At 38.9% G+C, this 24,178-nt stretch overlaps 1 protein-coding gene across 8 annotated transcripts in view; it reads left to right on the plus strand.

The window, feature by feature from the left end:
- The first annotated feature begins 2,055 nt into the window (after positions 1–2,055).
- Positions 2,056–24,178, plus strand: part of MGAT4D (MGAT4 family member D) — a 55,600-nt gene continuing 33,477 nt past the window's right edge. For 5 of the 8 annotated variants that reach the window (XM_017873648.1, XM_017873649.1, XM_017873650.1 and 2 more), the window contains exons 1-3: positions 2,056–3,194; positions 17,367–17,525; positions 20,211–20,348. In XM_017873648.1, coding sequence (XP_017729137.1) covers positions 3,101–3,194; positions 17,367–17,525; positions 20,211–20,348 — 391 coding nt within the window. In that variant the 5' untranslated portion in view covers positions 2,056–3,100. Of the gene's footprint in view, positions 3,195–3,429; positions 3,796–4,843; positions 4,974–17,366; positions 17,526–20,210; positions 20,349–24,178 lie in introns of those variants that run through there. The other 3 variants (XM_017873653.1, XM_017873654.1, XM_017873655.1) reach the window with 3 other exon arrangements.

Below are 24,178 nucleotides of genomic sequence, written 5' to 3' on the forward strand. Positions count from 1 at the left end.
CAAATATGAAGAAAATGTGTTTATTTGGATTTGTGATTTGTATTAAATAGTTATAAAGATTTGACTTATAATGGTATATAGTTCATATTAAAATGCTAAATGTACAAAAATTTTTAAAACCAGTAAGCTTTCCTTTCCACCCTTTGGATCTAAAAATATTGATCCAATTACAGTGTCTCTGCATTTAAAGAGTTTTGTCACATAAAGTCTCAGTGGTGTGATTAATTATTCTTCTGTGCTTAGCACCATGGTCTCTTCAGGTTTTCCAACAGAGATGGACTATGTGGATAAATTAAAGCACTAGCTTTAGATAATTCTCCTGGTTTTCTCCCTCTGATACCAGTGAAAATCTATTGACACCCAGAAGCAATTAGAAAATCTATTGACACTCAGAAGCTACTTAGAAAGATTTAATAACCAGAAGCTCTTGATTGTTAAATTAATTTTCCTCAACTTAGCAGTGGAAATGATCCCAGAACTTTCTTTTTATAGGCATGTGTACTTGTCCTAGTAAACCTATTTACATTGCAGTTTTTCTTTAATACAACATTGGCCTTGTAAGCTATCGAAATGATTAAGCTTACAAAAATTTTGTTTGGTTCCCACTGTACTGACCCTACCAGCATTATGTGTGCCACCTTGTTTCAATTATTTGTTTACTTGATGGCATTAGTTTTTTTTAGAAATTTCTTTATTTTTAATTGACAATAATTATATATATGTATGGGGTATAGTGTGAAGTTTTGCTGCATGTGTACATTGTGCAATGATCGAAATGATCAAATCAGGCTAATTAACATATTCATGATGTCACATACTTATTTCTTGTGGTGAGAACATTTCAGGTCCACTCTTTTAGGACTTTTGAAATGTACAATACATTATAATTGACTATAGTCACCATGCTGTGCAAGAGATCAGTGGAACTTATTCCTCCTGTCTAACTGAAACTTTGTTGGGAGGATTAATTCTTAAGCAGCTTTTCCTTCTGTTTCCCATGCTCCCTTGTAGAAATGGGACGTCAGCTTCTGCCCACAGCCAGGTCTTTTTAGAGCTTGTCTATCATGCATGACTACACAGCAAAGGAATATGGGAACCCTCTTTTCTCAGGCATCTACCGCAACTATCCTACCCTAGACCTCCATAGCCATTGATGCTAACACGTGTAATTACATTTCTTAGGACAACTACCAATAATTCAATCTGCTTTGAATATATTTCTCCCTCAACCATGGGTGTAACTTAGGATCATTTTGGAAGCTCCTATTCACAAGTACCTAGGGAGACATATCAAAATGAAAGGCAGAGACCTTACATCACCTTGTCCAACCCATGGCTGGCGGGCAGCATGGAGCTCAAGACGTCTTCGAATGCGGCCCAAACCAAATTCATAAACTTTCTCAAAAATATTATGAGGTGTGTGTGTGTGTGTGTGTGTGTGTGTGTGTGTGTGTGTTTTAGCTCATCAGCTATCATTAGTGTTAGTGTATTTTATTTGTGGCCCAAGACAATTCTTCCAATGTGGCCCAGGGAAGCCAAAAGATTGAACATCCCTGCCCTACATACTAAAGAAATTCAGAGAAGGGGAAGTCAGAGTGGTCTGCTGTAGCCAGGTTTTGATTCATGAAACAGATGAAACATGAGACCTGAAGATGTAGAAAATATTTCAATGGTCAGAGGGGACACTGGACATTGTGGGCAGGGGGCAGACATAAAGAGAAAAGGCACAGAAGGAAAGAAGTGAACATGACATGTTCAGAGTAGAATTGAAAAAAGAATCTGGCAGGTGCCAGAGGCATGTAAGGGCACGCTGGGAGATGAGAAAGCAGTGAGGGGCCTGACTGAGAGGGGCCTTTTTCATTCAGGAGAAGTGGAGCTATGTAAACAACAGTAACAGCTGACTGTGGTGAACTAGGAAGATTATCTGGTACTGAAGTGTGGACTGCAGAGGGTAGATCCTGCAGACAGTGAGACCAGTTTGAATATCACTGTGATCATCTGAATATTGGGGATAGTAAGTAGCAACAGAAACACAATCCTTTAGGTAAGTAAAGATTTTATAAATAATGAGATATAATGAACCAGAGTCAAAATGATTGTAAGAAGAACTATGATGCCACTGATAAAATCAAGGGACTCTGGGAAAACAGCTATTAATAGCTTGGTGAGGAAGTTTGGACATCTTGAAGCTGATGTGGCACATTCAAGCTGAAGGGCTGGGTAGGCAACTGAAAATGCAAAACTGGACCTCAGGTAAGAAGGCAGTGAAATGCTGAGTGTGGAGACATCTCTTTGTACTGAATAGCTTCCTTCTTCCACCCTAATCTTCCCTACGTTTTCTCCAACCTGCTCCACAGCCTAGAAGCCAGGTTTGGACCATCTAGTACATCAAGCTGAACTTCCTTGTCTTCCGGTTTTCAGTAGAGTTCAGTCAAAGGCAAGCACCGGCAACAGACTGGAGAGGTGAAGGAGAACATAGTTGAGGTGTCTCTTTCTCCTGGCTCCTTGTTTTGAGATCTGGCTGGGTCCCCGCCCCATGGAAAGTCACAGCTCCTAGCCATTAGCACATGAGAACACGTAGGCTGTAATGGCATCCTCAGGCTGGTGTATCTTCAAATCTTTCTTCCCTCTCAAGGGCACAGACGCGAGCCCTTCCAACCTGCAGTGCTGATTTGAAGTAGAACGTTTATAACCAGACTGCCAGTGAGTCCTCAATGAGAGGAGAGGTTAGAGAGGAGAGATCAAGGAGTCCACAGAGAGTCTCATCCTACTGATGTTCTAGTGTTTCTCAGCTTGGGTAAAAGTTTGATAAGCTACTCGAGGAAAGTCACCGAACAGTTACTGCGCACCCACCACGTGCCAGGCAATGGGGCGCTTTCCCTAGTTTATCGCTTTTAACGACCTGGCAGCGGTTTATAGCACGCGCTGAGCCCTAGAGCAGGAAGCAAAGGGTGCAGAAGTTCTGCGGGAAGGCGGCTTCCCAGGGCGGTGTGCTGGGGACCCACGCGGCACCGCATGAAGGGGGCTCTGCGCGCTCAACCCGGTCCCGGGCACTGCTCGCCGCCTCCACCCGCCGGCTTCCCGCAGCCAGGTCAGCGCCATGAGGACCAAGCAGGTGAACTTGCTGATCACCTTGGTCGCAGTCGCGCTTTTCAGCTTCTCTTGTTTCTGCATCTACAAGATAACTCAAACCAGTAAGCGGCGGGCCCTCCTCCCGCCTCCTTTCCCGCTTCGGGGGCTTCGGGGCCCCAGGAATGCAGGCGGGGCGGGGTAGGCGGGTGCGGGGGCGATGCGGGAAGCTGGCGGTGGCCGCCTGCGCTGGCACTGGGAGGCCCGCGTCGGTGCCCACGTTCCGGTCAGCGGCGGCTGGGCTGTAACCGGCCTGCGCGCGCGCTAACGGATCTGGCCCGGGGTCCCCACCGCTCCCTTTTCCTCAAAGGTTCAAGGGCCCCATCTGTGCCCTGCTTTTCCCCTCTCCTGTTCTTCCTTCTCGAAACTGTAACTGTCTGACCCCAATAACTGCTCTTACAAAGCCAGCGTCTTTCCGCATCTTTCCTCCTTTGTGGTCCGGGTTACATCACCAGGCCACGCTTCATGCCTCCCTCCTCCCTGGAGTGTTTTTTGCATAGCTGAAAAGAGGTGGTAGAAAGGAGAGGGATGTCACTGACCGCCTACAGCGCCGGCCCAGAGCCTGGACTTCTCCGATGGACCGCCGGCCTGCGTTCCGCTCCCACACACTCAAGATGTAATTTCTCCTGGCCTATAGAAGTGCCAATTTAGGAAACAGAAGTACAGGTTGCCCAGTTTAATTTCAATTTCAGATAAACAATTATATATTGGTATAAAAAAAGCATGGGACATAAGTATTCTAAAATATTTATATCTTTTTTATTTTAGTTTCAAATTTAACCAGGCATCCTATACTTGATCTTTCAACCCTAGTTGTCCGCGGTGTAAAATTTTATTGTTCAAGTAGTTGAATTTCTCAGTTTAAGACTTAGGAACCCTGTAAATTATGATCCCAGCATTCCACGATTGCTCTTACGTTGTTTTCAGTTAAATTTTCATTTATTTACACATGTGTGACTTAAGTGCACACAAGGTAATCTTGGTAAGAGTGCTGAGGTTGAAGTTTGGGAGTGGCTTTATGTTTTAGCTCTCCAGTTAAGACTAGATTTTATCCTCATATACACAAAATATTCTATATCCTGCTTGTTTCAAAGATAAGGAATGTATATTAATTTATCTGCATTATAATATGTCCACTCATCTTTATAGTCATTTGACAGTTTCCCTCCTCTTCATTTTCTATAAAGAACATTATCCTAATGTCTTTTTATTTATTTTAGCACAATGAACAATAAGCACATTTATAACAAAAAATAAATGATTTCTTGTATTAGAAAGCAAAATGTAAAGTTTTATGGTAACTTTTTTTTAGATGGAGTTTCGCTCTTGTTGCCCAGGCTGGAGTGTAGTGGCGGGATCTGGCCTCACTGCACTGTAACCTCAGCCTTCCAGGTTCAAGCGATTCTCATGCTTCAGTCTCCTGAGTAGCTGGGATTGCAGGCATGTGCCACCACGCCTGGAAAATTTTTGTATTTTTACTAGAGATGGGGTTTCACCAAGTTGGTCAGCCTGGTCACAAACTCCTAACCCCAGGTGATCCACCCACCTCTGCCTCCCAAAGTGCTGGGATTACAGGCGTGAGTCACCGCACCCAGTCTAGTAATTTTGGAAGGTAATTTAGAATGTTAACCTCAGAAGTTTTAATACCATTAATGATTTTATAATGAAACTGTAGACTTTGAGATCCTCACAATTATTTTGGTGTATTTTCTAGTTAAGGAAAAAGAAGTTTGATTCCTTGAAGCATTTATATCTTCATCATTCATATGTTCAAGTTCAGAAACAAGATATTGTTCTTGAGAATGAAATACTCAACACACAAATCAGATTTTTTCATTTTTTAGGTATGTGTTTCTGTGGAACTTAGCTCTAAAATAATTAAGATACCAATCCTATAATGAGCTGTTCTTACATCAACAAAAGAAAACACAGACTTCACTTAGTTTCTGAAGTAATGATTTTTATAAAGCACCAGTGATAGTCCCAATGTCTTAAAATTTTAATCTATAGTTGTTATTTCTATGAATGAAAATTTGGGAACGTTTATTAGAAAGATGGCCACCACCTAGTGCTTTATTCTTTCTCCCTCTTTAAAATTAACTAAATTTTGCCAGGCGCAGTAGGGTGGCTCACACCTGTAATCCCAACACTTTGGGAGGCCAAGGCGGGTGGATCACAAGGTCAGGAGTTTGAGACCAGCCTGGCCAACATGGTGAAACCTCGTCTCTGCTAAAAATACAAAAATTAGCCGGGTGTGGTGGTGCACCTGTAATCCCAGCTACTCAGGAGGCTGAGGCAGGAGAATTGCTTGAACCCAGGAGGTGGAGGTTGCAGTGAGCCGAGAGAGCACTACTGCCCTCCGGTCTGGGTGACAGAGCAAGACTCCATCTTGGAAAAAATAAAAACAAACAAAAAAATTAAATTAACAAAATTTTATGGGTAGATAACCTTTTTGTTCACTTCTATAAGCTCGTAGTATTAGCAGTTCATAATTTGATCAACAAATATGCAAGCTCTGTGAGGACAGAATGTATTTCCTGTTTTTACCTGTTATGTTCACTACTGTGTCCCAGCATGTGGAAAACTACATGGCATGTAATGAGCATGCTAAATATTCAATGAATCAATGGTTGAAATAATGAAATAATCAATGAGTTTAATAATTACCAATTCATGTTGTAGGCACCAAGTGAACAGCATCAAAGGACACCCCCTCCCTTTCGTGAAGCTTACATTTTGCATAGGGGAAATAAACAACAAACAAATGATCTAATTACTATGTGATGTCAGATGTTGGCAGGGTTAGGGAAAGCAAAGTGCTGTTTTAAAGGAAAGGGCTGTCAGAGAAGGATTATCTGAGCAAGTTATATTTGAGCAGATTCTCAAATGAAGCGAGGAAGCATCATGTGTGGATATTTGGGGGAAGAGTATTTCAGGCAAAGGGAAATGCAAGTACAAAGGCCCTGTGGTGGAATCTCCTTGATTGTTTGAGAAACAGCCAGGAGGCCAATGCGAACAAGGAGGAGAGTAATAGAAGTATTATCTCATGGGGACCATAGTAAGGACTCTGCTTTTTATTCTGAATAAGATTGGAGGCCATCAGAGTTTTGTGCAGAGGAGTAACATGATTTCACACATACATTTAAATGATTATTGGATGTGTGCTATGAAAGAAAGAAAAGAATCACGAGATGCTCCAAGAATTTTTAACTTAAACTAGGGTTTCTCAACCTTAGCGCTGTTGACATTTTGGGTTGGGTAATTCTTTGCAGAGAGGGGGTTGTCCTATACATTGCAGAATGTTTAGCAGTATCCGTGGGTTCTATCCAGGAGATGCCAGCAGCAACAATCCCTCTGCCATTGTGACAGTGTCTCCAGGCATTGGCAAATGTCTCCTGAGGGAGAAATCATCCCTGGTTGAGAATGAGTGACTTAAATAATGAGAGAAATGGAGCTGCCATTTACCAAAATGGCAAAGGCTGGGGTAGGAGCAGGTTTGGGGGTAAAGTCATTATTTCTCTTACGTATGAAGTGCCTATTAGATATCCCAGAGTGTTGAATAGGCAGTTGGATATATCAGCCTGCATCAGGATTAGCAGTATAAACTTGAGAACTATTAGCATTTAAAGCCGTGAAATGGGATGAGATCACCTAGGGAGTGAATGAAAGGAATAAGTCTTGGGGAATTTCAGTATTTCAAAGTAAAGGAAAAGCTAGAAAACTGAAAGAACTAAACCAAGAAGATAATTCAAGAAGGAGAGTGCAATAGTGTCAAATATACTGAAAGAACATTCTCTTGTAATGAAAAGCCATCTCACCCACAATCTTTGAAGTTATCATTCCCACATTCTTGGTGAATGCAGCAGGCCCTTGATCTCCAGGGTCTCAATTTGAGTAGGTACTTCATTCCAGTTAACCAGAGATGATAATTAAGGTAACTATTTTGCCAGTGCATGTCATGGAATTCTAGTGTCCTATTTTCCATGGGCAGTGTGGTAGGTTGTCACTGCATTTAAGCCCAAGTACATCAGGTAACCAATTCCAGATTTTCTTCTTTGAGAGTGTTTCCTGGGTAATGCACCACTCCAGGAGCCCCTAATCATCCGCTAGCTACCTCTCTTGGAAAAGCCAACACTTGCCTGCTACTACCGTTGACAATCCTGGCCGTGTGACTGACCTGCTGCTACTCTTGCCTCTGGCCACTGCCTCAATGTCTGACACCCCAGCAAAGGCTGGCAGTTTGGTGGAGGAATCACCAAAAGGAGAAATACTACCTCCTTTCAAGCACCTTCTTAATATAGCACAACTGCCTCCCATTGGCAAAATAGAATAGCACTTGCAAGGAAATCTGGGACAAGTAACAGGTTTCTAGTTTTGATCATACAAAGGAAATTTAGAGGGGCCTATAAAGACAGAGTGTCAACAGACACAATTTTTAGAAAGTCCTGGAACAAAGAAAACTAAACAGCATCGTATATAGGGACATCCATAAGTGTGATAAAATTACACTTTAAAAAGTAAAGGAACAATAAGCAGATACAGTTTGGGAGAGTACTGTAGTATCATCATGAGATGGGGTGGGAGAGGAATCAGTAGTGGAAGCAGAGGCATGAGGTAACTTTCAGTTATTAGCTTGAGTGATAAGCTATTAATTTTATGTTATGTTATGTTGCAGAACTTACCTATGTATTACGTGCCTTTTGTATATATAATTTTTTAATCGATTAAAAAAATTTTTATAGAAGGAAGCAAGAAATGATAGACCTATAGTACCCAATTCACTTAAAGATGTAAAACCATAAGAATGTTATTTTGAAAAGTTCAACTTGGGATGTAAATGCAAATGACTTTTTATTTTTCCAATAACTCCTCTTATGTGTTCTATTGAGTCCTCTTTTCTGCTTAGAGGTTTAGAGAGACAATGAACTCTTATTCTGTGTCTTTTGGTCACTTTTGGTCACTTTTTTTCAGTCTCATTCCTGTTTTTAAAGCCATGTTCTATTATTTTTAGAACTTTAATCTCCTAGTCAACTTGAAACTTTCTTTTCCTTTCCCTGCTGGACAGGCAAGACTTGTGTTTCAAGGAAAATGGAATGGCAGATGAGAAAATATCAAGACTTCCACAAACACTAGTGGCTTATAACAATCACTTTGTTTTTGTTTTTGTTTTTTTTTAGACAGAGTCTCACTCTGTCATCCAGGTTGGAGTGCAGTGTCGCGATCTCGGCTCACTGCGACCTCCGCCTCCAGGTTTAAGCAATTCTCCTGCCTCAGCCTCCTAAGTAGCTGGGACTACATGTGCGTGCCTCCACGCCCAACTAATTTTTGTATTTTTAGTAGAGACGAGGTTTCACCATATTGGCCAGGATGATCTCGAACTGACCTCAAACAACCTCTTTTTTAAAACTCTTGATTTAGTAATCAGGAGTTCACGAAGAGCTCCACTGGGCAGTTTGTCTATAATCCGAGGTGGTGTCAACTGGGACATTTGGAGCTGAAGACTCTACTACTAAGAAGTCTTTTTCCCTCACAGCTCTGGCATCTCTCTCTCCTCTCCCCACGCAGTGGTGCATCCTCCAAAGCCTCTCCTCATGGCTTGGGTTTGTTTCTCACAACATTGTGGTCTTAGCAAAATGATACTTTTTTCCCCCCACAAGGCAACTACCTTTCAAAAGGCAGGAAGTGGAAACTGCCAAGCTAGTTAAAGGTTATACCGCAAACTAGTACTCCATTGCTTTTGCTCTATATTACTGTAGTGAAAGCAGTCACAGGGTGAACCCGGATTCAAGAAGGTAGAGAAATTGACTTCTTCATGAGTGACTGGGAAGGTCAAAGTGCACAATACCATTTGACCTGGAGGTCATCTTTGGAGAAACAGTCTGCTGCACCCCCTTCCTCCTTTCTTGTGCTTCCCTTGTGGTACTAGGGTGGGAAAGAGCTGGGGGGGCAAAGGTTTTCTTCCATGACAGCAGCCTGGTGGTTTCAATTTCTCTGGAAGACACTTGGACGTGGCAGACATCTAATGCTCTTGTAGGGGTAGTTTGTGGCTGCTTCTGAGCACCTGCTGTGGTGTCTCTGCTATCTATTCCCTGAAGGGATATCCATCCCCTGCTTGAATTCTTCCTCCCTACCTCTGCCTTTGCCACAGCCCCTTGGTGCTGGAATCTTCTGCCTGGCAGAAGATCTTCTTGCAGATGACCTGCAATATTCACTTGAGCCACAGCCAACTCATATGTCTTTGCCGCTTCAAGCTGCATGCCTGCAGGCTACTTCATATGCTCCTCCTCTCGGCTTAGTAGCGTCTCTTTCTTTCTCCTGCCTCTTTTCATCTGGTGGCATGAGAATTTTGGTAGGTCTAGCAGTTCCACAATTTTCAGGGTAAAAATGTTCTTCAGCCCCTGAATTAGTGACAAGAGAGTTCATCCTAGAGCACCCGACTTTATTTCCTGGAGATCTTTCTCTCTTCCCTTGATGGAGGGAAAACACCCTCATCCCCATCCAGTTGGGGAAGGGTTTCACCAATGTGTATGACCTTGTGGGAATACGCCAACAAAATAGATTTTTATTACTGTCCATGGGACAGAGGAGGAGCTCCCAGACGCAGCTGTAAGTCAGCAGAATCCAAGGTCCAAATGTGGGTTATTTCAGAGAACAATTGAAATGTCTTATGGAATTTAAAATATATGTACAACAATAATGCATGTCAGCAATTACAAGAAAAGTTAAGAGAGAGGAAATGGAGTTAAATTGTACTAGACTTGTAGAACTACTGAGAAGTGAGAATGTAAGAATTGGTATTCGACTACTAAGTGGAGGATTCATGTTGAAATATCTAGATGAACCACTAAAATAAAGTAAAATAACATAACTATATCACTAATTGCATTAAGTGTGCCAAAAAAGAAATTTAAATATTTCCTGATTGGATATACGACAAAATTCAACTTGATGATTACTAAAAGAGATATATTTGAATTTTAAAGACAGAAATTTTGGAAGAAAAGGGATGGAAAAATATCCACAAACCCAAACCAAAATAAAGTTGATGTAGCTGTATTATGTTATCAAGCAAATGGGCCCATGGTCCAATGCATACAGAAGCCAGTAACTTTAACAATGGCTTTTCAGAAAAGATGTTTTTCTTTCTTTTTTTTTTGCAAAACCAGCCAGCAAGAAGATAAGACTCAGACTCAAATCTGTGTCTCTTATTGGGTCTGGGCCAAGTTTTAAGGGATCATAGGACAAGGAAAAAGATTTAGGAACGTTGGCTTGGTAGGGTCTAATTAGAGGGCTTCTAATCTGGCCATTGATGGTAAGGTATGTTGAGGCAAATTTTAGCTCCAGATCTTCTGGGCCAACAGACCCCTCGCATCTGAAAGAGTTCCAGCATTCAGGTTCTGGTCATGTCCCAGGCTTCTTGATTCAGAGGGAGGATTCACTGGTTCTGGGTATGGTTGGAGGTCAAAGTTTTTGCTATTGCACTTGCCCAGGCTGTATGAATTGCAATTTTTGGCTCTGTTACACCTACAAGCTAACTGGACATTTTTCAACAAAGTAGGTCCAGTTTGGGCTGGTCTTGTGGTTATATTAATACCAGCAAAGTAGACTCTAAAACAAAGTGCAACATAAATGTTGAATATACATGGAAAAACCACTAGCAATCGAGAAAATGCAAGTTTAAAACATGAGTTACCAGTTCATGCTACTCTGTTCCTTCAATTGGGAAATCAGACACTTAGTGAGAATATGGAGCTTTGGGAATTCAAACTTCCCTTGGAGGAGTATACATTCAGTCATGTCTGTTATGAAAAATATGCCTTTCCTATGTCTTAGGAATTCCACTACTGGTAGGGTTGAAATTAGTATACAGCCTTATCAATGGTTTATAGCCAATATCTGTTCTTACTGATCAGCACCTATACCATACATGTGGCTAAATATTTTAAATAATGGCTCTACCACCAGATACATCCTAGGGAAGCTCTTGAACATGTTTACTAGTAGATATGTACCAGAATGTTCTTGATAGCATATCTTATAATCGTTACCAACAATAGAAGAGACAAACATGTTGTGGTATATTCAGTACACTGGAACATTTTACATCCGTAAAAATTAATAAACTACAGCTTGAGTCATCAATATAAATAAATCTCAAAAGCATAAATTGAGCTAAAAAAGCAAGTACAGAGTTTTATTTATTAATAAATAAATATACATTTATTAATGTATAAAGCCAAGTGTAAGTCAGCTTCCAAAAATAGTAAAACTATAAAGGAAAGCAATAAATGATTAAAACGAAATTCAGGATTCTGCTTATCTGGGGCCAGGGAGGAAGGAGAATTGGATCTGGAAAGGAAACAGGTAGAATATCTAAGGCTAAGGTAGTTCGTGATGGGTTCATGGATGTTCATTTTTATTATTATCCTTTAAACTGTCTTATATACTCTTTGTAATGTCTAATATATTTCACAATAAAACCTAATGCATACAGGAGCCACTCACAGGGAATTTAAAGGGCTTAGTACATAGTTTGATTTTATTATTGCAAAGTATACATGGGGGGAGTAATCTGAAATGTCCTTTATGTTTTTAGTTTCATCTTCTAGTAATTGCCTTAGATATTCTTTATTTGGAACCACATTGGGTACAAGTAAACTAATAACAAATTTAAAGTGACCAGCCAATGCTTTAACATTATAACTTTTGCACTTCTATTTACCCCCTGAGTGACTTACATACGTTCCCCAAGATAAACTGTAGTAGGCCATTCTTGCATTGCTATAAAGAAATATCTGAGACTGGGTAATTTATAAAGAAAAGAAGTTTAATTGGCTCCGGGTTCTGCAGGCCCTACAGACATGGTGCCGACATATGCTCGACTTCTAGGAAGGCCTCCAGGAGCTTTTACTCAAAGCAGAAGGCTAGGCTGCAGGCAGGCATGTCCCATGGCAAAAGCAGGAGTGAGAGAGAGTGGCAGGGAGGTGCCACACACTTAACCAGATCCCAAGAGAACTCACTATCATGAGGATAGCACCAAGCCATGAGGGATCATCTTTCCCCATGACTCAAATACCTCCTGCATTGGGGATTACAATTCAACATGAGATTTGGTGGGGACATATATTCAAACTATATCACGTACCATACCATTTCACACTCTATGCACTTACGGTGTTTTTTTCTGAGGTTGGAATGCCCTTCCCTTCTTTCTGCTGTAGGCAAGCTTCTGTACATCCAAGTTCTCAAGTCTCCCTTCTTCTCTGAAACCTTCTCCACCTCCCCTACTCCTCAGTTCTCCTTAAGAATTAATCATTCCTGCCTTCCTGTGCCTGTGGCACTTTGAGAATAATTCCATTTTAACAATATATTGTAATTAGTAAAGTTTTAAAATATGCACCATTCCCACATTCCTTGAAGCCTGATTGTCAGGAGTCAGATTTTATTCGTATCAATTTAATTTAGAGCAGGAGCCAGATTTTATTCATGTTTATTTACCTACCACATAGCACATGGCAAGTATGTAATGGAAGAATAGAAATCTCAGCATGCTTCTTGTTACTGGAGGTGTTTAGTGAATGAAGTGAGGTCAAGTCACGTTCATGGCTATGTTGTATAGGACCTGGTAGACCAAAGCAAGTAAGCACTCAGGGAACTATTTATAGTCTTTGAGCAGTGTTTCCAGAAGATTAATCAGGGATTGGAGGTGAGAGACCAATTAAGAGGCAATTATAATAGTACAGCTAAAGGCAATAAAGCTTGAACTATGGTAGTATCAATGATGACAAAGAGAAAACCATGAAAGTGGTCTGTCACAGTCCTTCTCAAATTTTAATGTGCATAGCAGTCAACTGGGAATCTTATTAAAATGCACAATCTGGCTCAGTAGGTCTGGAGTGAGGCCTGAGATACTGCATTTCTAACAAGCTCATAGCTGATGCCGGGGACCTATGCCATCCAGCGTGATAGTCAGGTGGCTTTGAGGCACCTGAAATGCAGCTAGTGAGTGCAACTGAGAAACTGCATTTTTATTTTGTTTTAACTAGTTTGAGTCTACATTTAATAACTGAAATTGTGCAAAATATTTCTCCATTAAGCAAAACTGTACTGTTTTGGTAGGATTACATTTCACTATAATTATTAAAAGTTAGCATCTGAATTGAGATGTGCTGTGAGTGTAAAATACATGCAGGATTTAGAATATTTAGTACAAAAATGTAGAATAGCCCATTGTTTACTTTTATGTTGAGACATTTTGGATATATTGTATTAAATAAAATACATTGTTTAAAATTACTTTCACTTGTTTCATTTGTTTCTTTTCACTTTTTAAAATGTGACTACTAGAAAATTTTAAATTACAGATGTGGCTTGCATTTTATTTCTACTGGAACACAACGCCTTGGAGCCTTGCTGTGAGAAGCACAAATCAGTGGCACTTAGGATCTAGCCTGGAACCTATTTTTAACGTGCAGAAGTCACATTCACCCACTGCACACTTGAACTCGTGTTTGTTTTCACAGTTTCACTACAGAGATGCCCAATTGACTCAAAGCATCTCATTATTGCTTATTTCAGACCTTTGCAAAATAGTGTTATGACATTTCATCCTCGCTAAATACCTGAGTAAATATGCAAGTAATTTCAATATTTTAAATAGAATATTGATGAATGAATTACCAGGGAAAAATGTACAAGAAGCAGATCTAAGATTAGAGATTATGTCCTTTAACATTTGTTTATGGTTGTTGCTGTAAATACTGCTTCCTCTAGAGAAAACTTTCTTTTCGCGTTTACTAAATTGATCGCTAGGGACTGACCTACAATGTAGAATCCCACATAGGTTGCATCACCCATGATATATCAACTCAGAATACACAATCCATTTTACAAAGAGAACATTACCTGGGAAACCCTAATATCATGGGCTTAAACTACATCCCCCTCTAAGGTTTGTCAGCATCTTCAAATAGTATCTACAATATGAATGTTTAACGCTTGTCTGGATAGGTGCAGTTCCTTTGATTAAAGCATGATTCAGTTTAAGAATCACTAAAATTAGTTCTTATACTGACAAGTCCATTCATTTCGTTAATTTATTTATTCATTAAGCATATATTCGTATAAGAGCTATATGCAAGTCACTGCTTCAGATAGTTGGAATTTAGTAGTAAAAAGTTCTTGCCGTCCTCAAGCTTACATTCTAGAAATCTCTGGAGTGAAACATCAAAGCAGTCAATACATAATATGAAGTCAGGTGGTGATAAGTGATTTGAACAATGAGAACACATGGACACAGGGAGGGGAACATCACACACTCGGGCCTGTCGGGGGGTGGGTGGCTAGGGGGGGGATAGCATTAGGAGAAATACCTAATGTAGATGACGGATTGATGGTTGCAGCACGTGTATACCTATGTAACATTCTGCACATGTACCCCAGAACTTAAGTATTTAAAAAAAAGAATAAGGGAAGGAGAGGGGTGTGCTATCTTACAAAGGATGGCAGGGTGGGCTTCCCTGAGGTGGTAAAAATGTCTTAGCAGAAAACTGAAGGAAATTAGGGACCTCCTGCCACAACAGGATATGTAATAAAACAACGAAAGGATATGGGAGAAGAGCATTCAGTGCTGAGAACACTGCAAAAGCCAAAGCCCTAAGGTGGGAGAGTGTTTGGTTCATGCGAGGAAGAGCAAGGAGGCCAGTGTGGGTGATGCTGGGCTCCCTGACAGTGAGGCAGGAAGGGTAGGAAATTAGACCAGGGAGGAACTCAAGGACTGATCACACAGGGCTTTGTGGGTCATGGTAAGGACTTTGGTTATTTTTTTTAAGTGTGATGAGAAATATTTTGGAGGGTTTGGAGCAGGGGAGAGGAATTATCCAATTTTTGCCACAGGCTGTCCATTTGTGCACTCTGGTTCAGACAAAACAGATGAGTGAAAAAATATTAAATGTTTCAACCCAAATGTATCACCATTGCTTTTTTTTTTTTTTTTTTTTTTTTGACAGAGTCTTGCCCTGTTGCTCAGGCTGGAGTGCAGTGATACAATCATGGCTCCACTGCGGCCTTGAACTCCTGAGCTCAAGCAGTCCTCTCACTTTGATCTCCCAAAGTGCTGAGTTTACAGATGTGAGCCATAACATCCACCCAACATACAGACTTTATTTCCTTTGAATACATACTCAACAGTGGGATTGCTGCATTATGCAGTTCTATTGTTAATTTTTTAAGGAGCCTCCATACTGTGTTCCATAATGGCTACACTAATTTATGTTCCTGCCAACAGTGTGCAAGAGTTTCTTTCTCTCCATATTCTCACCTTTTGTCTCTGATGATAGCCATTCTAACAGGTGTGAGGTGGTAACTCATTGTTTTAATTTGCATTTCTCTGATGATTTGTGGTATCAAGCACTTTTTTATATACATGGCCATTTGTTTGTCTTGTTTTGACAAATATCCATTCAAATCTTTTGCCAATGTTTTACTTTTTTTGTTTGTTTGTTATTGAGTGTTTGAGTTTCTTATATATTTTAGATATTAACCTCTTATCAGATGTATGGTTTGCAAACATTTTCTCCCACTGGACAAATTTGAACCCATAGATTGTCTCTTGGGTTGAAATATTTTCAATTCGTGTTATCTCTTCACTCTGTTAATTGTTTACTTTGCTGTGCATAAGCTTTTTTAACTTGATGTAATCCCTTTCATTTATTTTGTTTTTTGTTGTCTGTGATTTTGGAGTCATATCTGAAAAATCATTGCTCAGACCAAGGTCCTGAAGCTTTTTCCTAATGTTTTCTTCTATTAATCTTACAGTTTCAGGCCTTACACTTAAGCCTTTCATCCATTTTTAGTTGATTTTGTATGTGGGTTAAAATAAAGATCTAACTTCATTCTTCTGCATGTGGATATCTAGTTTTCTCAACACACTTTTATTGAAGACACTGTTCTTTCCCTGTTGTGTGTTCTTGGCAACTTTGTCAAAGATCAAGTTACTGTAAATGCGTGAATTTATTTCTGGTTTCCCTATTTTGTTTTATTGGTCTATGTGTCTCTTATTATGCCAGTACCATGCTGTTTTGATTATCATAGCTTTGCAATGTATTTTAAAGTCAAGCAGTGTGATGTCTCCAGCTTTATCCTTTTCATTCAGGATTGTTTTGGCTTTTGGGGGTCTTTTGTGGTTTCATATGAATTGCAGGGTTTTTTTTTCTGTTTCTGTGAAAATGTAATTGGAATTTTAAAGGGATTGCATTGAATCTGTTGATTGTTTTGGTAGTATAGACATTTTAACAATATTCTTCTAATCCATGAATATGTGATATCTTTCCATTTATCTGTGTATTCAATTTTTTTCACCCAGATTATATAGTTTTCAGTGCACTGCTCTTTTGCCTCCTTGGTTAAATTTATTCCTAAGTATTTTATTGTTGCCATTGTAAATGGGGTGGTTTAATAGATTTCTTTCCTGGATAGCTTGTTGTTAGGGGATAGAAACTCTACTGTTGATTTTGTATCCTGAAACTTTAGTTTACATGCATCATCATTACATCTCTTCACAACAGCTCTCAGGCAAGGATTTTTATGTATGCATTTACACCAAAAGGAGCAGAGGCAAACAAAAATTAAGTAATTTTCCCCAGATAACACAAATATTAAGCATATTATACATGATTTGACATCAGAGCCATCAGAACTCTTAAAAGAATATTCTGTAATTTATTTAGCAAATTTCCTACTGTTGGGCACTTTGATCATTTCCAATTTTTAAAAATAATGCTAAATACTATGGCCTATGTTAAATATCCTTAGTCCAAATCTGTGTACATATTCCTCATAATTTTCTTCAGATAATCTCTTAGATGTATTTTTGGGGGGTTAATGGGATTACACTCTAATACAAATCTGATACATGCACACCACGGAAAATTTGGAAAAAAAAAAAGAAGAGCACAGAGTAATAAAGCAAAAAATCATTGATAACCCCACCTTCCACATATCACTATATTTAACATTTTGTTCTTTCTTTCCAGTCTTTTATATTTGTACCTATGCACGTATTTACACAGGCAGTACATACTATATGTATATCGTATTGTGTATATATATACATCTAATACATATATAGCACTATATATAACTATATTGAAATTTATATTTTACATTCTTATCTATTATAGAAAATTATGTGACACCATTGCTACATTTATAAATATATACATATATTTTCATTGCAGATAATCGATTAATTAATTGTAGAAACCATATTTTGGAGTTTAAAGAAAATATGCTACACTTAAGAAACAAAACTGAAAAAAATAGCCAAGAGATGATGAAAGTTTTGAATCGAATAAAGTATGAAATTACAAAGAGAGAAAATTTGTCAGGAAACTTAGGTTTGTGTTGATTCTGTTTTTGTATATTGTGATTTGTTTGTTTTGTTTTGTTTTTGGAAATGTAGATTCAATGTCTTATGATTTTAGGGCATCTTCTCTCTATAAACTTAACTAAATCAGTACTGGTTCTTTTATTGTGAGACATGCAAAAATCAGGTAAGAGATATCACTGACCTACTTTCCCTCATCTCGACTAGGAAGTAGTCTTCCTGTGCTTTCTGGCTCTGTGAATTGCACCACCATCCACGATCCATTCAATAGATGCAACCAGAAACCTGATGATCATCTCTGACCCCTCCCTCTGCCTCTTGCATACTTCCATGTCAGTAGTAAGCAATCCTGGTTGGGTCACCATTCTATATATCTCAAAAATTTGTCCACATTTTCTATCATCATTTCTGTTGCATTAGTCAGGCAACCTTCCTGCTTTATCTGAGTGACTAGTAACATACAGCTAATTTTTCTCATATAAACCTTCAGTGGCTTTCCATTTCTCCAGGACAAAAATTTCTGCCTTGTGCATCCCCTTTGTACTCCAGTCCTCCCCCTACTCTTAATCCCTGGCAACCACTGATTAGATCTCTGTTCTTATTGCTTTGCCTTTTCCAGAAGCCATACAAATGCAATCAAACAATGTGTAACCCTTTGAAACTTGCTTCTATCACTTAGCATAGAATTTACCCAAATTGTCGTGTGACCAATTGTTCTGTTTTTAGTGCTGAGTAGCATTTCATTGTATCTATGTTCAATGGACATATTGTTTATCCTCTCACCAATTGAAAGGCATTTGGGTTGTTTTCAGGTTTGGGCAATTACAAATAGATGTTCCTATAAGCATTCATGACATGTGTTTGGTATGAAGATAAGTTTTAATTTTTTTAGAATTAATATGTAGAAGTAGGATTGATAGGGCATAGGTAAGTATACGTTTAACTTTATAAGAAACTGCCATACTGTTTTCCAGAGTGGCTGTACCATTTTTCACTCCCTCCAGCAATGTATGAGAGTTTTAGTCACTCCAGTTTATTATAGCCATTTTTTTAAATAGGCTCTTGCTCTGTTGCCCAAGCTGGAGGGCAATGGTGCAATCATGGCTCACTGCAGCCTCCACCTCCTGGGCCCAAGCAATCCTCCTATCTCAGTCTCCCAAGTAGACTACAGTCATGTGCTGCCACACCTGGCTAATTTTATTTTTTGTAGAGATGGGGTCTCTCTGTGTTGCCCAGGCTGATCTTGGACTCCTGGCCTCAAGCAAGCCTCCCACCTCAGCCTTCCAAAGTGCTGAATTACGGGACCATGCCTGTCATATTATAGCCATTCTAATGTCATGATATCTCATGGCTTTATGTTGCATTTCCCAGAAACTAATGATGTTGAACAGTTTTACTATTTGCCATCCAGATGTCTTCTTTGGTGAAATGTCCGTTCAAACGGGGAATGCAATGGCACAATCATGGCTTACTGCAGCCTTCACCTCTGAGCTCAAGAGATCCTCCCACCTCAGCTTCCTGAGCAGCTGGGACTCCAGGCGCATGCCACTATGCCCCACTGTGTGTGTGCGTGTGTGTGTGTGTGTGTGTGTGTGTATGTGTTTAGAGATGGGGGTTTTGCTGTGTTGCTCATGCCGTTCTCAAACTCCTGTTTTTCCAGTTTCTTTAATTGGGTGATTTTGTTTTCTCACTGAGTTGTAAGAGAGTGCTACACATTATCCTGGATACATTTCAGATGGATATGTGACTTGGAAATACTTTCTTCCAGTTGGTGACACTCTTTCATTCTCTTTATGATGCTTTCAGGAGCAAGCATTTTTAATTTTTTGATGAAGTCTAATTTGTGAATTTTTCTTTTATGTATTTTGTTTTTTTGTATTGTTATATTGTATCTAAGATCTCTTTACCTATCTCAGGGTCATGAAGGTTTGCTTTTTTGTTTTCTTTTTTAAAATTTGTAGGTTTATATTTTACATTTATGTCTATGAACATTTTAAGTTAATTTTATAAACAGCATGAAAACAAGTCAATATTCAGTCTTTTCCACATAGATGTCCAAGTGTTCAAATACCTTTATCAACTGTCTTTTCTGCATTCAGTTACCTTTTCAACTTTGTCTTAAGTCAGTCAACCATATTTTTGCGAACTTACCTCTGTATTCTATGGTCTGTTCCATTGTTTATATATCTATTTTTTATATGACACTGTTTTTACTACATTGTTATTTATTATGAATTAAAATTGGGCAATGTGCGTCCTCTAACATTTTCTTTTTCAAAATTGTAGAGGCAAATTCTAATGAAGGTTACAAATACAGTCATTAAATTTTAGGGACTACAAAGTAAAGCTATAAAGATACAAATTTAATAAAGTGATATTAATCAAAGTAGAAGAGTAAACTAATTACAGCGTGTTTCAGTTATACTTTTTTCATTTGGAACTGACAGTTCTATTGTCCTCCGTGTATCTTATAATTCTAGGCTTAAATTAAATATTACTTTATAAATAAATATGAATCAATAATAGTTGAACTATATTTTAGCATTATTATTTTGATAATTTACATTTTAGAGTATTTCTTTTATATATTGAGAACGCTAAATGAATCTGTGAGTTTGTTAACACCCCTTTAAAAAAATTATTCCAGAGGGAGAAAAATCCCTATAACTCAGAAGCATTATTTTTTTTCTTTCAGTTGCACAGAAAGCAGACATATTAAATAAAAATGAAACAGTTTCTAATACATTTGAAGACTTAAAGTTCTTTTTTCCTCATATAAGGAAAGAAGGCAGAATTTATCCTGATGTAATCATTGGCAAAGGGAAAACTGGTGGTAAGAAAACTTAGAATTGGAAAATTAAATACAGGTATTTTGATCTTTGGGGACATACTTTTAAGTTTTAAAATGTAATCCATTAATATCTTAGATTGATATGCAGACTACCAGCCTATCTGGCATTAATTTGGATTACTGGAAGTCAGTATATTGTCTGGCAGAATATAATAGTTTCATAAACATTTGGTGACCTGAATTCAAATTTAGCGTAATGCAAATGCTTTGAAAATAAGAAATATAAGTCAAATATAATTAAGCATATGCCAAATGTTTGGCAAATCTTTTCTCCTTGGTTTTGGTAAATCTATGCTTACCTGTTTATTTTCCTATTTCCCAGTCTTTCTGGAGACCAAGGTCAGTAATAGCTTTATAGAACAGGTGATGCTTGAGGTAAGCCTTGACACATAAGTTCAGGTTCACCAGGTATACAAGACAAGAAGCTTTGGAGTTTGAAGCAGGAATATTAAGCTAAGCCTCAGGATACTTGCCATTCCTACAAACCTCACTCCTTCCAGTGAGTGAGTCGCTCTAGGCCAGGCCCATTGGCTCCGTGTTTTAACACACAGTTTCGTTGGAACATAGTTACGCTTATCCATTTACTTGTCTATGTCTGCTTTTGTGCTCCAATGGCAGAGTTGAGTAGTTGCAACAGAGATGGTATAACCCAACAGCCAAAAATGCTTACTATCTGCCCCTTTATTTAAAAAAAAAAAAAAAAAAAAAAAAAGTTTGCTCATCTCTGCTCTAGACAGTTCCGTAGGAATAAGTAATGTTGTTTTGTATCATATGCCTCTGATGACATTGTTTATCTACTGCATTCTGTGTTCCACTTACTGAGTTCTATGTTTTCTTACATTATCTCATTCAATCTTCACAATCCAATGCAATAGGGCCTATTATTGTCATCTCTTTTTTACACCTGAAAAAGCTGAGGCTTAGAGAAATTAAGAAACTTCTTGAGTTCATACTTGTAAAACTTTTTACCTGTATATACAAATACATGCATACATGTGTGTGAATGTATGAGAAAGTACAAAGGCTACAGTTTGTAGGATGACGAAAAGTTGAAAGACACAAGCAAGAAGAACAATGCATAGAAATGATAAGATATTAGATACCAAGAATAAGCATAGCCTTGCACAAGCATCATCAAATGTAAGTGGAAGCCCATGGCACAGAGTGAAAGGAAGGAGGGAACGACATGGTGGTGTTTGGGAGAAGCAATAGACCTTCTTGTATAGGGAGATGGAGGGTTGAGGTGACCCAGTTATCAGAGTTGTGTTAAATCCAGAAAAATTTTCTAATTCCCCAACTATTTCCTGATCTTCCATCATGATGTATATATTTATCCTTGTTTTGAGGAACTTTTGGTGGCTTTTCTCAATTACCAGAAGGAATTTAAGGAAGATTCTGTTACAGGTAACTAAAAAATCCTAACACATGAAACATATGTAAGAGGATTGAAGCCTGTGGCAAGGCCTACTAGGGAATCCATCATCAGTCTTGTTTATTCTGTATTCTGAATAGATCTCAGATAATTTCTGCTTTCTGAAGCCCCTCTATAACTATTTTTCATTGAGCCCGTCCGTCATTTTTTGCCTGGTTTATGGAAACATATTTGTAATTTCTCTCATGATTTTAGTATCACCAAAGTCAATCCATTGTTCATACTTTCCTCGAAGGTATGTTAGTAAAATTCACCACCGATCATACTTGACTCTTGCTTAAAATCCTTCAGTACCTCAGTGCACATGAGGTGAAGTTAGCCCCTTGGCAGGGTATATGGACAAAAGACTATATCTTTCAAGTCTCAGTCTCTGCCATGCCTCTCCTTTCTAGAAACCACAAACCACTTGCAGTTCTCACAGATAGGCCAAGCTCTTTGAGAACAGATAGGACAAGCTTTATATATTCTGCATGTGCTAACCACTGCCTATAATGAACATACCTCCTCTGGCAAACCATAACTGATTTGTAACGTGACTCCCTTATCCAACATGACTTTTCAGCTTAAATGACAACTTATCTGTGAATTCTTCCGTCTCTCCTCATTTAATAAGCTTCTACTCTGTTCTGGGCACTTCTTAGGCCCTGGGATATGGGGTGAATAAGACATAGATCCCACTTTCATAGAGACAAATGATACGGTAATTACAATATAAAGCGACTAGTGCTATGATAAGGGAAATACTAGGGTGGAGCCAAAATCCTATGCTATGCTTTCTGGAAGAAGTGTCATATAAGCGACATGAAGGGTAAAGGAATTGGAATAGAATAAGTAAGAAAGTGGTGGGCGGTGGACAGCGGAAAGTAGAGGGTGGTCATCCAGACAGAGGAAAAGAAATGTGCAAAAGTCAGATGGCAAGAAGGCCTAGAAAGGATGTGTGTCTTGCATGCACAATTGGGGCTGGAGGGTATTAGTAGCAAGACCATGGACACAGGTCAGATAATAAAGGGGCTTGCCCACTTATTGTTTGTTAATTTTCAACTTATTATCATTACCACGTGGCAGTCTTTATGCTAGTGCTGGATTTATAATGTAAGCACACATGAAGGTGTCTCTGCTGTCACCAAGTTGACATTCTAGATGGGAATGAGTAACAACCAAAGGGGTGATCAGTACTATGAAAGATAAGGTAAGAAGCATAACTGGTGAAAGGATTAAGTGACAATTGTGATCAAATGACTAATATTTAGTTGAATCCTGAGAAATAAGTAGAATTATCAAAGGAAACTAGATGAAGAAGAGTATTCTAGGCAAAAAGAAAGGCGTGTGCAAAAGCTTCGAAGTGAGAGTGGAATTTGGTCAATTTGAAAAGTGTGGGTAGTTGAAAAAAAGGGATAGATCAGGACCAGGTCACTAAGAGCCTTTTAAACTCTTGTAAATGCATTGTAAGGCATAGGAAGCCATTCCAGGAATTGCCTTTATACTGTAGCTTACAGCTTGAAACTTGATTCCTGCTTCAACCTATCCATAAAAATCAATTCCAGGTGGATTGCAGCTCTAAATATGAAAGGCAAACAATAAATGATTAGAAAATCACTCAGGAGAATGTCTTTATGACCTGAAGATGAGCAAAGATTTCTCAATAAGACCCAGAAAACCCAAACAATAAAGAAAATGGATGACAAATTACACTACATAAAAATTAAGAATTTCTCTTCATCAAGGGGCAAAACAAAGAAAAGGGAACCAAGAGTAGGAGATAATATTTAATAATAACACATATAACTGACAAAGGGCTCATATTCAGAATCTATAAAGAGCATCAATACAATCAACAAGAAAAATGCAGACAACTCATTAGAGAAATGGGCAAGAGCTTAAACAAGGATTTTACAAAAGAGAATATCCAAAAGCCAATAAGTGGCCCTGCACGGTGGCACATGCCAGTAATCCCAGCACTTTGGGAGGCCAAGGTGGGCAGATGACTTGAGGTCAGGAGTTTGAGACCAGCCTGGTCAACATGGTGAAACTCTGTCTCTACTAAAACTACAAAAGTTAGTCGGGCATGGTGGTGCACGCCTGTAATCCTAGCTACTCAGGAGACTGAGGCAGGAGAACAGCTTGAACCCGGGAGGTGGAGGTTACAGTGAGCTGAGATTGCGCCACTGCACCCCAGCCTGGGAGACAGAGTGAGACTCCATCTCAAAGAAAAAAAAAAGCCAATAAACATGTGAAAATATGTTCAAACTCAGTGGCAATCAGGGAAACACTGATTCCTGCTGTTCCTTCCAAAGTGCCATGGTTTTTCTTAAATAAATACTTCTCAGTTTATCAGGGCACTGAAATGACAGTTTTGACTTTTTTTTTTTTTCAGTTTTAT

The sequence above is a fragment of the Rhinopithecus bieti genome, unplaced genomic scaffold (genome assembly GCF_001698545.2).
Source record: "Rhinopithecus bieti isolate Rb0 unplaced genomic scaffold, ASM169854v2 scaffold_7985, whole genome shotgun sequence".
Classification (NCBI taxonomy): Eukaryota; Metazoa; Chordata; class Mammalia; order Primates; family Cercopithecidae; genus Rhinopithecus; species Rhinopithecus bieti.